At 46.1% G+C, this 17,090-nt stretch overlaps 1 protein-coding gene across 3 annotated transcripts in view; it reads left to right on the forward strand.

Moving 5' to 3' along the window:
- lamb2 (laminin, beta 2 (laminin S)) overlaps positions 1-17,090 on the forward strand; it is a 48,048-nt gene that overhangs the window by 10,890 nt on the left and 20,068 nt on the right. For all 3 annotated transcript variants that reach the window (XM_021616006.3, XM_021616007.3, XM_090184476.1), the window contains exons 3-5: positions 13,652-13,821; positions 13,931-14,066; positions 16,494-16,567. In XM_021616006.3, coding sequence (XP_021471681.3) covers positions 13,652-13,821; positions 13,931-14,066; positions 16,494-16,567 — 380 coding nt within the window. The remainder of the gene's footprint in view (positions 1-13,651; positions 13,822-13,930; positions 14,067-16,493; positions 16,568-17,090) is intronic.

Raw genomic sequence — 17,090 nt, forward strand, 5'->3', positions numbered from 1 at the left:
TGTGCCTTTTACTGAGGAGTGGCTTCCGTCTGGCCACTCTGCCATAAAGGCCTGATTGGTGGAGTGCTGCAGAGATGTTTGGAAGTTTCTCCCATCTCCACAGAGGAACTGCTCCGTCAGCGTGACCATGGAGTTCTTGGTCACCTCCCTGACCAAGGTCCTTCTCCCCCGATTGCTCAGTTTGGCTGGGCGTCCAGCTCTAGGAAGAGTCTTGGTGGTTCCAAACTTCTTTAATTTAAGAATGATGGAGGCCATTGTGTTCTTGGGGACCTTCAAAGCTTTTTGTACCCTTCACAGATCTGTGCTTCGACACAGTCCTGCCTCGGAGCTCTACGGACAATTCCTTTGACCTCATGGCTTGGTTTTTGATCTGACATGCACTGTCAATTGTGGTACCTTATATAGACAGGTGTGTGCCTTTCCAAATCATGTCCAATCAATTGAATTTACCACAGGTGGACTCCAATCAAGTTGGAGAAACATCTCAAGGATGATCAATGGAAACAGGATGCACCTGAGCTCAATTTCTAGTCTCATAGTAAAGGATCTAAGTACTTTCTAAAAATCTGTTTTCGCTTTGTCTCTATGGGGTATTGTGTGTAGATTTATCTGTGTCCCACAGTCACACATTCCAATCTCAATACTACAGACCCAGAAGCAGAGTATATACAACTGTCATAAACTGTAGAGAAAGAGAGGGGGGGGGGGGGGGGGCTATGATCCTCCCCCCAGGGCACATCATGACACTGTTGACATTGAGACTGGTGTTTTGCGGATACTTTTTAAAGAAGCTGCCAGTTGAGGACTTGTGAGGCGTCTGTTTCTCAAACTAATCACTCTAATGTGCTTGTCCTCTTGCTCAGTTGTGCACCGGGACCTCCCACTCCTCTTTCTATTCTGGTCAGAGCCAGTTTGCGCTGTTCTGTGAAGGGAGTAGTACACAGCGTTGTACGAGATCTTCAGTTTCTTTGCAATTTCTCGCATGGAATAGCGTTAATTTCTCAGAACAGGAATAGACTGATGACTTTCAGAAGAAAGTTCTTTGTTTCTGGCCATTTTGAGCCTGTAATCGAACCCACAAATGCTTATGTACCAGACACTCAACCAGTCTAAAGAAGGCCAATTTTATTGCTTCTTCAATTTATTTAAGTTTTCATCTGTGCTAACATAATTGCAAAATGGTTTTCTAATGATCAATTAGCCTTTTAAAATGATAAACTTGGATTAGCTAGCATAACGTGCCTTTGGAACACAGGAGTGATGGTTGCTGATAATGGGCCTCTGTACGACCTATGTAGATATTCCATTAACAATCTGCCATTTCCAGCTACAATAGTCGTAAACAACTTTAATGTCTAGACTGTATTTCTGATCAATTTGAAGTTATTTTAATGGACAAAAAAAATGGCATTTATTTAAAAAAAACAAGGACATTTCTAAGTGACCCCAAACTTTTGAACGGTAGTGTATATATTTGTTTGTCCATTTTAGAATAAGGCTGTAACATAACAAAACGTGGAAAAAGTCAAGGGGTCTGAATACTTTCCGAAGGCACTGTATGTTCCAGTCGTCTGGAAGTGAGATCTCTCAGGTCTTCTCTGCTCCATTTCTCATCTCACTGTTTCTGGGATTACCTGGACAGAAATGGCAGGAATGGTCTGGCGTTCTGGATGTCAGACACCTGCCTTACCCAGGTCATTCCTCTGTTTTTTTAATTTAATCTTTATTTAACTAGGCAAGTTAGTTAGGAACAAATTCTTTTTTTTCAATTTTGGCCTATGAACAGTTGTTCAGAGGCAGAACCACAGATTTTTACCTTGTCAGCTCGGGGATTCAATCTTGAAACCTTTCGGTTACTAGTCCAACGCTCTAACCACTAGGCTACCTGCCGCATTCCAAGGCATAGGAAGGGCCAGCTGTTCATCTTGGTTCAACCGAAGGGGAAAGAGAAATGGCTTCCTACCGTTACACATATGAACAGAGTTATGTTCAGGCTCAGATGTACAGTACACACACACACACACACACACACACACACACACACACACACACACACACACACACACACACACACACACACACACATAGTTATTCAAAGATTGTACAGGAAATCGATTTAAATACCAGACAGATTTACACAAAAGTCTTTGATTGTCTCCCTGATAAAATGTATCAGGAGACTGGAGTATAACAAAATGACAAATCCCCTATGTACTTTCTAAGTAGAAACACATTTATGTGAGTGTAATTAGCTCATGTTCACATCTGCGAATGGAGAAGTTGACTGAATCTCCGTTCGTCACTCCAGCTGGTGAGGAGGCAAACCAAGCGCAGTAATCAGTATGTAAATCAAACCCACAGCCACTTGACTGGCTGGCTGCACCCAACATCTGCTGCACATATGTCGGACTTCGCCTTAGAGTTAGACTCAGCAACATGGCCAGGGGCTGGTGCCTGGGAGTTGGTCTGGGACCTGGGAGTACCATAGGGGATGGCATGGGTCTGGGGCAGTCATAGGACTCTGGGGACTGGTGTCAGAGACATGGGGCTTGGGCTTTATGTTATGTCAGGTTCTGGTAACGGAACCGGGGCAGCCAGACCATGGGCAACTGCTGTGTATCCAGCATTGGTCTCTCATGCTCACCTGTCTGATGGTCCTCGGCTTTTTCCCGAGGTGGAAGTACCAGTGTTTTACACCCAGTAGGAGCAGATGCTTCTCAGTGGCAGGCGTAGTTATTCTTACGGCTGGGTAAGTAAAGAGGCAGGCTCTTTCAGCGCAGCACCGTGGCAACGTGGGCCACTCGGGAGTTCTGCTTTCCATCCCCGCTCAGCCAATCTGCCTGCCTGCCTGTGACACCTCTCCCCTCCCCTGGGGAATCACGATCTGCAGTGAGATGATGGCGCTGGTGTTGATGGCTGCCGTCTTATCGACTCTTAAACTTGTTATGGCAAGGAGTCCCCTAAAGGGAACACCCCCTCCCATTCAGCTGAAAAGGTGGCGCGGGAATGTTTTACAGCGAAAACACAACATATATTTATGTTAGATCACCACCAAATTCAAAAACACACAGACATTTTTCACAGCCAATGATAGAGTCACAAAGCAGAAATATAGATAAAATGAATCACTAACCTTTGATTATCTCCATCAGATGACACTCATAGGACATCATGTTATACATGTATTGTGTGTTGTGTTCGATAATATGCATATATATGCATATATATAAAACATCTCAGTTTACATTGGCGCGTTACATGCAGTAATGTTTTGATTCCAAAACATCTGGTGATTTTGCAGAAATACTCACAATAAACATTGATAAAAGATGCAAGTGTTATTCACAGAATTAAAGATAAACGTATCCTCTATGCAACCGCTGTGTCAGATTTCAAAAAAACTTTACGGAAAAAGAAAAATCTGAGAACGGCACTCAGAACCCAAAGAAATAGCCGCCATTTTTGGTGTCAACAGAAGCTACAATAACACTATAAATATTCACTTACCTTTGAATATCTTCATCAGAAGAAAGTTCCAAGAATCCCAGTTCGACAATAAATGACTGATTTGTTCCATAAAGCCCATCATTTAGCCACTTGTTGTTAGCTTGTTCAGCCCAGCATTCAATCCTCAAAAAGCACAAGCAATTCCTCCAGACAAAAACTCAAAAAGTTCCGTTACAGGTTGTAGAAACAAGTCAAATGATGTATGCAATCCATATTTAGGATGTTTTAAACATTAATCAGACAACCGAAGAATTTCATTGTCTGAAGAAACGCATTGGAACGGAAGAACACTTTCTCGTGACCGTGCGCAATGAGACCGAGGCTTTCTGCCAGACCACCCACTCAAAGAGCTATTATGAGCCCCTCCTTTATAGTAGAATCATACAACCAGAATCTAAAGACGGTGACATCTTGTGGAAGCCCTAGGAAGTGCATTCTCATCCATATCTAAGCTGGACTTCAAATGGCACTGTTTCCAAAATCGAGGTCTCACTTCCTGTTTGGATTTCTTCTCAGGTTTTTGTCTGCCATATGAGTTCTGTTATACTCACAGACATAATTCAAACAGTTTTAGAAACTTCAGAGTGTTTTCTATCCACCAGTAATAATAATATGCATATATTCCCATCTGGGAAAGAGTAGGAGGCAGTTTACTCTGGGCACGCCTTTCATCCAAAAGTGAAAATACTGCCCCCTAGCCCCAACAGGTTTTAACCAACTATGCTATTTTGTTTGTTTTTCTGCATTGTTTGTAACTTATTTTGTACATAATGTTGTTGCTGCTACCATCTCTGATGACCGAAAGAGCTTCTGGACATCAGAACTGCGATCACTCATCTCAAATTGGACAAAAAGTTTTTCTTCATTGAGTCGGATGGGAGGGATATACTACAGACACCTGACCAGGCCCAGATCCCCGTCATTTGCTGGAGAAGGAAACTGAGATTTTGTGGAAAAAGATCAGGGTGCCTTGTTAGGATCAGGCGACGTTTGGCTAATCTGCCTTTGCCTTCTGTCCTGACAGCTAACCTTCAATCGCTGGGAAATAAAAGGGACGAACTGAAAGCACATATATCCTACCAACGGGACATTAAAAACTGTAATATCTTATGTTTCACCGAGTCGTGGCTGAACGATGACATTAAGAACATACAGCTGGCGGGTTATACACTATCGGCAGTATAGAACAGCAGCCTCTGGTAAAACACAGGGCGGAGGCATATGCATATATGTAAGCAACAGCTGGTGCACGATATCTAAGGAAGTCTCAAGGTTTTGCTCACCTGAGGTAGAGTATCTCATGATAAGCTGTAGACCACCCTATCTACTGAGAGTCTTCATCTGTACTTTTTTAAACTGTCTACATACCACCACAGACTGATGCTGGCACTAAAACCACGCTCAATGAACTGTATACCGCCATAAGCAAACAGGAAAATGCTCATCCAGAGACGGTGCTCCTAGTGGCCAGGGATTTTAATGCAGGGAAACTTAAATAACACATTAAATTAAATATTAATGTGGTCATGTGAAGCAGATGCTAAACTACAGGACTGTTTTACTAGCACAGGCTGGAATATGTTCCGGAATTTTTCAGATAGCATTGAGGAGTACACCACATCAGTCACTGGCTTTATCAATAAGTGCATCGAGGACGTCATCCCCACAGTGACCGTACGTACATACCCCAACCAGAAGCCAAGGATTACAGGCAACATTTGCTTTGAGCTAAAGGGTAGAGCTGTCGCTTTCAAGGAGCGGGACTCTAACCCAGAAGCTTATAAGAAATCCCGCTATGCCCTCCGATGAACCATCAAACAGGCAAAGAGTCAATATAGGACTAAGATCGAATCGTTATACACCGGCTCCGACGCACGTCGGATGTGGCAGGGCTTGCAAACTATTGCAGACTACAGTACAAAGGGAAGCACAGCCAAGAGCTGCCCAGTGACACGAGCTTACCAGACGAGCTAAATAACTTATATGCTCGCTTCGAGGCAAGTAACACTGAAACATGCATGAGATCATCAGCTGTTCTGGACAACTGTGTGATCATGCTCTCCGCAGCCGAGGCCGCAGGGCCAGACAGATTACCAGGACGTGTACTCCGAGCATGCGCTGACCAACTAGCAAGTGTCTTCACTGACATTTTCGACCTCTCCCTGTCTGAGTCCGGAATATCAACATGTTACAAGCAGACCACCATAGTCCCTGTGCCCAAGAACACTAAGGTAACCTGCCTAAATGCCTACCGACCTGTAGCACTCACATCTGTAGCCATAAAATGCTTTGAAAGGCTGGTCATGGCTCACATCAACACCATTATCCCAGAAACCCTAGATTCACTCCAATTTACATACCGCACCAACAGATCCACAGATGATGCAATCTCTATTGCACTCCACACTGCCCTTTCACACCTGGACAAAAGGAACACCTATGTGAGAATGCAATTCATTGACGACAGCTCAGCTTTCAACACCATAGTTCCCTCAAAGCTCATCACTAAGCTAAAGACGCTGGGACTAAACGCCTCCCTCTGCAACTGGATCCTGGACTTCCTGACGGGCCGCCCCCAGGTGGTAAGGGTAGGTAACAACACATCCGCCATGCTGATCCTCAACACGGGGGCCCCTCAGAGGTGCGTGCTCAGTTCCCTCCTGTACTCCCTGACTGCATGGCCAGGCACGACTCCAACACCATCATTAAGTTTGCTGATGACACAACATTGGTAGGCCTGATCACCAACAACGATGACACAGCCTATAGGGACCTGACTGTGTGGTTCCAGGACATCAACCTCTCCCTCAACATGATCAAGACAAAGGAGATGATTGTGGACTACAGGAAAAGGAGGACCAAGCACGCCCTCATTCTCATTGAGGGGGTTGTAGTGGAGCAGTTTGAGAGCTTCAAGTTCCTTGGCATCCACATCACCAACAAACTAACATGGTCCAAGCACACCAAGACAGACATGAAGAGGGCATGACAAAACCTATTCCCCCTCAGGAGACTGAAAAGATTTGGCATGGGTCCTCATCCTAAAAAGGTTTTAGAGCTGCACCATCGAGAGTATCCTGACAGGTTGCATCACCGCCTGGTATGGCAACTGCTCGGCCTCAGACCGCAAGGCACTACAGAGGGTAGTGCATACAGCCCAGTACATCACTGTGGCCAAGCTTCCTGCCATCCAGGATCTCTTTACCAGGTAGTGTCAGAGGAAGGCCCAGCCATCCTAGTGATAGACTGTTCTCTCTGCTCCCGCACGGCAAGCGGTTCCGGAGCACCAAGTCTTGGTCCAAGAGGCTTCTACCCTCAAGCCATAAGTCCTGAACAGCTAATCAAGTGGCTATCCAGACTATTTGCACTGCCCCCCTCATTCTACGCAGTTGCTTCTCTGTTATTATCTATGCATATTCACTTTAATAACTCTCCCTACATGTACATATTACCTCAATTACCTTGACACCAATGCCCCTGCACATTGACTCTGTACCGGTACCCCCTGTATATAGACCCGCTATTGTTATTTACTGCTGCTCTTTAATTATTTGTTGTTCTTATCTCTTGCCTTTTTTTAGGTTATTTCTTAAAACTGCATTGTTGGTTAAGGGCTTGTAAGTAAGCATTTCACTGTAAGGCCTGTTGTATCCAGAATTCCATGCTGGAAGGGAGGAGAAGAAGGAGTAGAGAGTCACCCTTCTCTGGATGTGGGAGTAGACGGATCATTAGAAGAGACCAGAGAGAGCGAGAGAGGAGGGAAAGAAAGCAGGATAGACCAAATGTAAACTAATTAGCAGGAGGGTTTAAAAATAAAAGTCTGTTGACTTTCTCCTGCCCTGTGGAGGCTAGTTTGCTCTGGCCCAGTTCTATACTTATCTGTGTTCTCAAACACACACTCACAGTCAGGTCAGGTACTGTATGCGGTGCAGGGACGTTTATCTGTCTGCAGTGCTATTCTGATTCTGTTCCCTCACGTCCCATGCAAGGTGCTCTAACAGCTCAAAATGCTACCATCAACTATCCTAAAAGCAAGTGTTCTAGATGTACAGTAGCATCATCTCCAAAGCTCTCCTTTTTTGGCGGTAAAAATCTCCCTTTAATCTTCTATGAGTGTCTGTGTATTTGTGTACTGAATGCGAGTGTGTTTGTCTTCATGATTGGTTCCAGTGTTTACTCCTAGGAAGATGCTGAGAGCAGACTCTTTCTCGTCTCTGTCACCCAGTCAGATTGGAATGTGTTGTCTTGATGTCACATCGCCATCCCTCCTGTCTCTTTCCTAACACAAAGCAGTGATATGTCAAGTCCCTGTTCCTCTCACTATGGGGACAATGACCGGGGGTCTCATTTTTTACAATCCTCCAGTTAAGCCTTCCTAGGAAAACAAAGTGTCAAAAATCTTTATTGAAAGTTGAGGAAAAGTAGAAGAAACAGAAGAAAGTGACTCGGTGGCAGACAGTCGTGTAACAACGTTGACAGGCACAGCTGTGTAACAAAGCTGACAGGCACAGCCGTGTAACAACGTTGACAGGCACAGCTGTGTAACAACGTTGACAGGCACAGCTGTGTAACAAAGCTGACAGGCACAGCTGTGTAACAAAGCTGACAGGCACAGCCGTGTAACAACGTTGACAGGCACAGCTGTGTAACAAAGCTGACAGGCACAGCCGTGTAACAACGTTGACAGGCACAGCTGTGTAACAACGTTGACAGGAACAGCTGTGTAACAAAGCTGACAGGCACAGCTGTGTAACAAAGCTGACAGGCACAGCTGTATAACAAAGCTGACAGGCACCGCCGTGTAACAACGTTGACAGGCACCGCCGTGTAACAAAGCTGACAGGCACAGCCGTGTAACAACGGTGACAGGCACAGCCGTGTAACAAAGCTGACAGGCACAGCCGTGTAACAACGTTGACAGGCACAGCTGTGTAACAACGTTGACAGGCACAGCCGTGTAACAAAGTTGACAGGCACAGCTGTGTAACAAAGCTGACAGGCACAGCTGTGTAACAAAACTGACAGGCACAGCCGTGTAACAACGTTGACAGGCACAGCTGTGTAACAACGTTGACAGGCACAGCCGTGTAACAAAGCTGACAGGCACAGCAGTGGAACAACGTGGACAGGCACAGCCGTGTAACAACATTGACAGGCACAGCAGTGGAACGAAGCTGACAGACACAGCAGTGGAACAACGTTGACAGGCACAGCAGTGGAACAACGTTGACAGGCACAGCAGTGGAACGAAGCTGACAGACACAGCAGTGGAACAACGTTGACAGGCACAGCAGTGGAACAACGTTGACAGGCACAGCAGTGGAACGAAGCTGACAGACACAGGAGTGGAACAACGTTGACAGGCACAGCAGCGGAACAACGTTGACAGGCACAGCAGTGGAACAACGTTGACAGGCACAGCAGTGGAACGAAGCTGACAGACACAGGAGTGGAACAACGTTGACAGGCACAGCAGCGGAACAACGTTGACAGGCACAGCAGTGGAACAACGTTGACAGGCACAGCAGTGGAACAAAGCTGACAGGCACAGCAGTGGAACAACGTTGACAGGCACAGCAGTGGAACAACGTTGACAGGCACAGCAGTGGAACAACGTTGACAGGCACAGCAGTGGAACAAAGCTGACAGGCACAGCAGTGGAACAACGTTGACAGGCACAGCAGTGGAACAACGTTGACAGGCACAGCAGTGGAACAACGTTGACAGGCACAGCAGTGGAACAACGTTGACAGGCACAGCAGTGGAACGAAGCTGACAGACACAGGAGTGGAACGAAACTGACAGACACAGGAGTGGAACAACGTTGACAGGCACAGCAGTGGAACAACGTTGACAGGCACAGCAGTGGAACGAAGCTGACAGGCACAGCAGTGGAACAACGTTGACAGGCACAGCAGTGGAACAAAGCTGACAGGCACAGCAGTGGAACAACGTTGACAGGCACAGCAGTGGAACAACGTTGACAGGCACAGCAGTGGAACAACGTTGACAGGCACAGCAGTGGAACGAAGCTGACAGGCACAGCAGTGGAACAACGTTGACAGGCACAGCAGTGGAACAACGTTGACAGGCACAGCAGTGGAACGAAGCTGACAGGCACAGCAGTGGAACAACGTTGACAGGCACAGCAGTGGAACAAAGCTGACAGGCACAGCAGTGGAACAACGTTGACAGGCACAGCAGTGGAACGAAGCTGACAGGCACAGCCGTGTAACAACGTTGACAGGCACAGCAGTGGAACGAAGCTGACAGGCACAGCAGTGGAACGAAGCTGACAGACACAGCAGTGGAACAACGTTGACAGGCACAGCAGTGGAACGAAGCTGACAGGCACAGCAGTGGAACAACGTTGACAGGCACAGCAGTGGAACAAAGCTGACAGGCACAGCAGTGGAACAACGTTGACAGGCACAGCAGTGGAACAACGTTGACAGGCACAGCAGTGGAACAACGTTGACAGGCACAGCAGTGGAACAACGTTGACAGGCACAGCAGTGGAACAACGTTGACAGGCACAGCAGTGGAACAAAGCTGACAGGCACAGCAGTGGAACAAAGCTGACAGGCACAGCAGTGGAACAACGTTGACAGGCACAGCAGTGGAACGAAGCTGACAGGCACAGCCGTGTAACAACGTTGACAGGCACAGCAGTGGAACGAAGCTGACAGACACAGGAGTGTAAACAAAGCTGACAGACACAGCAGTGTAACAAAGCTGACAGCGGTGTTAATCCCATATCTCCAGAGTGTGCCAGGACAGGCAGTGGGGCTTCACATAGATGCTTATAGTACAGTACATACCACACTGACAGACAGAGAGAGAGAGAAAGACAGAGAAAATAGAGAGAAGATGAGAGAGTGAGACAATGGGAGAAAAAAGGGAGAGGGAGATTGAATGAAGAATCGAGAGATTGAGGAAGAGAATTGTGAGAGAGAGGCAGTGAGGGAGAGAGGGGGTAAGAGAAAATCCCTCTCTCTTTGTGTAGTGGTCCAGGCCATTACAGGGAGATTAGCCTTGGCAAGGCTGAATGCAGAACAGAGAGGATGCTGGGAGCTGTCCAATCCAAACTCATTACACTTGTTTTGGGAAGAGATGGAAATAACTATTATTATACACATAATAAACCACATTAGTAGTGCATAGTGCAGTGGAGTTCCAGTCATAGCCCAGGGAAGAGGAGAGAATCACTCAAAATGGAACAGCACGTTGACTGAGATTTATAACGATGGTCAGTTTAGAGCACATTTAATGGATTTGATCTCCTTATTTCTGCTCAAAAGGGGAGGATGTTTCTTCTTGTTAGCATTACGTTCAACAGTTGACTTGTACAGCAGAATCTATTGTTTGTGGCTAAGCTCACTTGTGCAATCTCCTGGTATGTGGCTAGGCTAATACAACCTCTCCTGGTATGTTGCTAGGTTAATACAACCTCTCCTGGTGTGTGGCTAGGCTAACACAACCTCTCCTGGTCTGTGGCTAGGCTAATACAACCTCTCCTGGTCTGTTGCTAGGCTAATACAACCTCTCCTGGTCTGTTGCTAGGCTAATACAACCTCTCCTGGTCTGTGGCTAGGCTAATACAACCTATCCTGGTCTGTTGCTAGGCTAATACAACCTCTCCTTGTCTGTGGCTAGGCTAATACAACCTCTCCTGGTCTGTGGCTAGGCTAATACAACCTCTCCTGGTCTGTTGCTAGGCTAATACAACCTCTCCTGGTCTGTGGCTAGGCTAATACAACCTATCCTGGTCTGTTGCTAGGCTAATACAACCTCTCCTTGTCTGTGGCTAGGCTAATACAACCTCTCCTGGTATGTTGCTAGGCTAATACAACATCTCCTGGTCTGTGGCTAGGCTAATACAACCTCTCCTGGTATGTTGCTAGGCTAATACAACCTCTCCTTGTCTGTGGCTAGGCTAGGCTTTATTAGCTCGGAGGTACGCCCCCCTCTCAGCTGATCAGCCTGCATTCCTCACTGCCTGTCCATGTATGGGTAAGAGGAGAGCATGGCAGAGAGTAAGAGAGAGCTGCTGAGATGAGATGGACACACTGCTGCTTAGTCAACCATCCCTTTCCATCCTCTCTGGTTGAACATTCCAAATATGCTCGTTATTAAAGCATCAAGTGGGAATTTAATTTGTTCAAACCAATTTCCATATGACTTACTTGACAGAAAGAGGGTGGTTAATCATCAAATAGGCTTACAGGTTCTCTTCTCACACGTTGTATGGGATGTATGGGATGTCTGTGAAAGCTCTCCAACACAGACAGACAAGACAGAGACAAGATAAAAGAGTTTAGGAGAGGCCCTGAAATTATAGTCTGTACATCAGCCCTCTCTGCTCCCCCCCTTCCATCTCCTCTCTCTCTTTATACACACACCTTTGAGTGTGTGCCAACGACCAAAATAGATATCATGTTGCTATGTCACTACAGAGGCTTTGTATTTACTCATCGGCTTTCTCTCCATCTCTCGCTCTCTCTCCCCCCATCTCTCTCCCTCTCCTTCTCCCCCCTCTCTCTTCCTTTTTCTTTTCACTCTTTCTTCTCTCTCTCTCCCCTCCTCTCTATATACCCCTCAGAAAAATAAGGAAAAGTTTCCTGTGCAGTTATGTCTCAGGCCATTTAGTTTGGTTTTGCTTTTTTTTTTTTAAAGCCTTGCTTATCTATGTTCTTCTATTGTTAATTGGCTAAGTAATTGTTGAGGGCAGATTTTTGGGGTTACAGCATAATTACACAGGCCTAGCTTGATTTACCACAGAAGTTTCCTGGCAACAGGAAAGGGAACTGAGATAACATTACTACAGCATTCAGATAACATGTCCTCCGTGTTGAGGTGATATCCTTACTCAAAGAAAAGTGTTTAGCATATTCCCATCATTGTCTGTGTACACAAATGCACTGTTGGCATAGGAAACATATGACCAAGACATTTTCGAAGGTACAGTCATTATTATGTGTTGACTGAATGCCAAGTGTATCACTGTGGTGTGTGTGTGTTTTTGTGAGTGTGTGTGTGTGTGTGTGTGTGTGTGTGTGTGTGTGTGTGTGTGTGTGTGTGTGTGTGTGTGTGTGTGTGTGTGTGTGTGTGTGTTCAGTGCCTGGCAGTGGTACCAGTGTGAGACTTGTCTGTATGCCAGGCAAACACAGGTTTCCTCTAGAGAGTGTCATGTTTTTGTTGATCGTCTCTGTGAAATCTCCTCAGGACTTTTCCTAGGACACTCACAATCCAAAGCTGTCCTAAAATCGTAATATGCAGCAGAATACAGAATGTTGATCCATTGTGTACAGATTTATTTCTGTTTGTGTTGCATGTTTTTGCTTCTTGTATCCATAGAGTGCCTAAGAACCACCTGTTGTAGACAGACAGACAGACAGACAGACAGACAGACAGACAGACAGACCTCCCTGGCCCTGCTCTTTAGACTGAGTGTCTCCCCGTCCCACTGGCGCTTCACTAGGAATATATTTCAGGATGTTGACTGGACTGCTTGACGACTGTTGGGCTATTTTCAAACACCCCACACACAGTTCATCCATTGAGTCACACGCACACGAAAATGCATGCACAGACACACCCACACAAACTAACACAAAAAGACACACACAAGCTCACACGCACACCCATACTTTCCTGCTGTGCTGTCAGAACCTGACCTCGTTGACCTCCTAGTTGACCTTTGGGTTCGCTTCCAGATTTAGCGGCTGTAGGGCCCCATGTCAGGTCAACCGTTTTGGACTTCAGGAGAGAGAGGCACTGCTAACATATTCCCCCAAAAGATAATCTCTTTAAGTGTTTTTTCAACATTGTTACTCCTATTATTTAAACATTGACTGTTGAGTTGCAGGTGGGCTAGCAGCAGCTTTAGTTGGGCTCAGCTTTAGTCTCAGGATTAAACGTAGGCTTACTTCCTCTCTTGATGTCCTTTTCCTGTACTGATTAGAGTTTGTGGTAATGTCGTAGAAAGAGAGAGAGAGAGAGTGATTTGTTTTCTAAGACAGAGGAGTGATCCGTCTAGCGAAACCATTGTCTTTCTTTCTTCACTCTAAGTGACTGCAATAACACCGCCCAGCTGTGATGTTGTTTCCTGTCCTTAACCTCCTCTCCTTCCTCGCTTCTCCAGCCCTGGCATATGCCACTGCCCGGGAGCCAGACCACGCCCACGGCTGTACCCATGGCAGCTGTTACCCGGCAACAGGAGACCTGTTGGTGGGCCGTGAGAAGAGCCTGAAGGCATCATCTACATGCGGCTCCAGGAAGAAAGACCCCTACTGCATCGTCAGTCACTTACAGGTGTGTGTGTGTGTGTGTGTGGGTCTCCAACATCCTCTCACTCCCCCTACCTCTCTCTGTCCTGAGCTTCTGTTCGACCTCTGACCTGTGTCACCTCTGACCCCTGTAGGATGAGAAGAAATGTTTCCAGTGTGACTCTCGCCGCCCATATGATCCTGTCTACAACACCATCAGTCACCGCATTGAGAACGTCATCACCACGTTCAAACCACACCGCAAGAAGTCATGGTGGCAGTCGGAGAATGGTGAGAATTGAGATTGCATTCATAGAGGTTGCAATTATTTCCATGTTTAAATAGTGAACCTTTGATTTTATGAGAAGCAGTGTTAAAACAGATTTGTCGTCTATTTGTGCCCCCTGCCTTCGGTTACATGACATACCCCCAACATGCAGCTGTCAGTGGTATAAACTCATACAGAATCCATATCATCTGTATTATTAGAGGCCTAATCTTGGTTACTACTATTAATAACAGGTCTGTTCAGAGACCGAGAAAGAGAGGGGGGAGTGGAAGAGGGAGAGATCATGAGTGGATCATAAAAGGAAGCAGTAGTGAGAGGGTGAGATATGGGGGAGAGAGATGGGGCCGACGATCCTGGAAGCCACAGTGTGTCATTACAGTGAGTCCTGGTAGCTCTGTTCTGAAGGGCCTTCAAAGCCCAGAGGTCCATGGCCTCTATCACACTAAATCACCCTCTGTTCTCTGTAGTAGCCTACTTTACTCTGCCTGGACCGGACCCAGACCAGCCACAGGCCCACAGCTGTTTGTATGGGGATAATAACAGTGCAGGCTGTACCCTGGCACGTCAACAAAGGGAGGAATGAGAAAGAGAAGAGAGGAAAGGAAAGGAGGGTGGGGAGGGAAGGGGTCAGAGGAAGATTGGGAGCCGGAGAGAAAGAGTGAGAGAAAGAGTGAGAGGGTGTACATTGAGGGAGGGATAGAAAATTAGATTTGGAGAATGGATTTCAAGACACCAGCTGAGCAATTCTCCTTCTTCATTGTTAATACAGAGCCCACATCACTGCAAACAAAAGCCCCATTTCAGGTCTATTTCTGAGTGATTGACTACTGTGGACCAGTATAGCACTGCCTGTACTCTATGTCGAACACTGAGAGGTGGGGGACAGGAAACAGTCACTATTTTTACTCCCAGTCTCCATGGCATTTCTAGCAGGGCTTTAGAGTATGTGACATGGAGCACAGTGGGCTGCTTGTGCTACATGTGTGTAGACCACTGTCCCTGTGTCCCTCTGGTGTGAGGCCCCTTCCTTCACTTAGTTCCTTAAGGGCTTGGAGTGGAAGGCTAGGTTGGGTGGGTACCTTATCCACTGTTCTGTAGAGCAGCTTGTGCCACTTCTACTCTGTTTGAAGTGGTACCAAGTAGGCTACTAGAAGGATGTGCGAGTGGGTTGGTTCCGTTAGTGGAGTGTACCAGTTACTAATTGCTCTCCGTTAGCCAAGCCTCACAACAGCGGTGATGGGAGAAACACAAGTTAAACTATTTGCTGTGACCCCTCTCCCACTCTGCAGTTCTATCTCTGTTTCCCTTCCTTTGCCCTTTCCCTCTCTTTGCTTCTCTCTCCTCCTCATTCTTCCTCTCCCTCTCCTCCAACTTGACTCCTTGGCTCTAGCACACCCTGCCTCTGTTTTCCTCTGCCCCTCCTTTCCCCTGCCTCCGTTTCCTTCCTGATTAGCCTTTCATTAAGGAGTGCAGGTTATGGTTCACAGCCTACAGCACAGACCCAATGGCCGAAATCCAGTTTGACCTCTTACTCACCAATGTGTCCCTGTGTGTATTTACACTGTGTGTGTGTCAGGTTAGTTTATGATTGCATGAATCTTCAGAAGATTTGTGAGACTCTCTCTCTGTTATTTCCAGAGTCTTTTTTATTTTATTGTGTTACTTTTCCACAGGCCTGGCTCCCATCACACCACACCACACCACAGCCTGCCTGAGGGGTAGATAGCTAGTGATGTTAATGTTGAGGTGCCAACCCCGGAAGCTGTACTCTGTCATTACCTCTCTCGTTTTTTCATGTGCAGAGTTACGATTTTTACTGTTGTCTTCCTGCTGTTTGTATTCACTTCAGACTACATTTGGAGATGAGGAAAGGATCCTCAAACACTTAGCTTTATGAGCATGTGTTTAGGGTGTTCCCTTTGAGCTACGTTGTGGCATATAGACATTTCTGACGGGACTATTTACTGTGGTTATTATGTTATTTATATGCTGTAGCAGTTAAATGTTCCAACTGCTAGAAGGGGACAGAAGGCAGAACCCCCTACACTACTATTGGAACTTAAGACTTCTTCTCTACCAATTCATTGTGAATAATGGGCCAACTCGAGTGGTTCTTAAGGATGGATCATGCTCAGGAAGTGTGTGGGGATTACCCATGTGGACGACCACATCTCCAGCCAAGACGAGAATGCTTTTTCCTGTTCAGATGCCATTACTCAAGCCAAGAGACGGACAGGGGCATCCCTCACAGCTGGTAGTTGAGTTATCACTGGTGAAAACACGGGTTTGCATTTCCTGTAACAGACAGATTGACAGGTTGATTGAGTGCATATATTATAGATGTAATAGCAACAACATAAAGCTTGACATGCCCTCTCTCATCCTTTCTCTCTCTCTCCCTCCATCCCTCCCTCTCGTTTTGTCTTCAGGAAAGCCTGATGTCTTCATTCAGCTGGACCTTGAGGCAGAATTCCATTTTACTCATCTTATCATGATCTTCAAGGTTAGACATAGAGCACTTAGTAAACCTTAGACCAGGGGTCTCCAACTTTTTCTATCACGACAGCTACTTAATAAACATGTCACGAGCTCTGGGTCTTTAGTGTACAAGAGAAAGTAGTGCACTGTATTGTCTGTCAATATACCTGGTAAAATAATGATTAATAAACAACTAACGGGGCCCTATAAAATCTGTTATTTTTTCCCCAAATTATGTTTGATATTTTCCCAAATGATGTTTTGTTTTGTATTACAGTTATTCATAGAGAAACAGCAAAATTGGATGTTCTGAGTTGATGTCAATGCTTAAATCACATCAGAATACTTTGTCTAATTCCCCTTTTTTCCCATTTCTGTCAACCCACAAGATGGTTATCATATCAACTGGCTACACATGGAGTGATGGACAAACGCCTGCACCACACAGACAGAAAGAGGCAATATTGCTGGAAATTAATTGGCAGATAGTGTTAGGTTGGTCTTTTTAAGCCATTAGTGGCTAACCAGGGGTGGGATAATGTCAATGT

The sequence above is a fragment of the Oncorhynchus mykiss genome, chromosome 9, assembly GCF_057628025.1.
Source record: "Oncorhynchus mykiss isolate SJ-2025 chromosome 9, ASM5762802v1, whole genome shotgun sequence".
Taxonomy (NCBI): domain Eukaryota; kingdom Metazoa; phylum Chordata; class Actinopteri; order Salmoniformes; family Salmonidae; genus Oncorhynchus; species Oncorhynchus mykiss.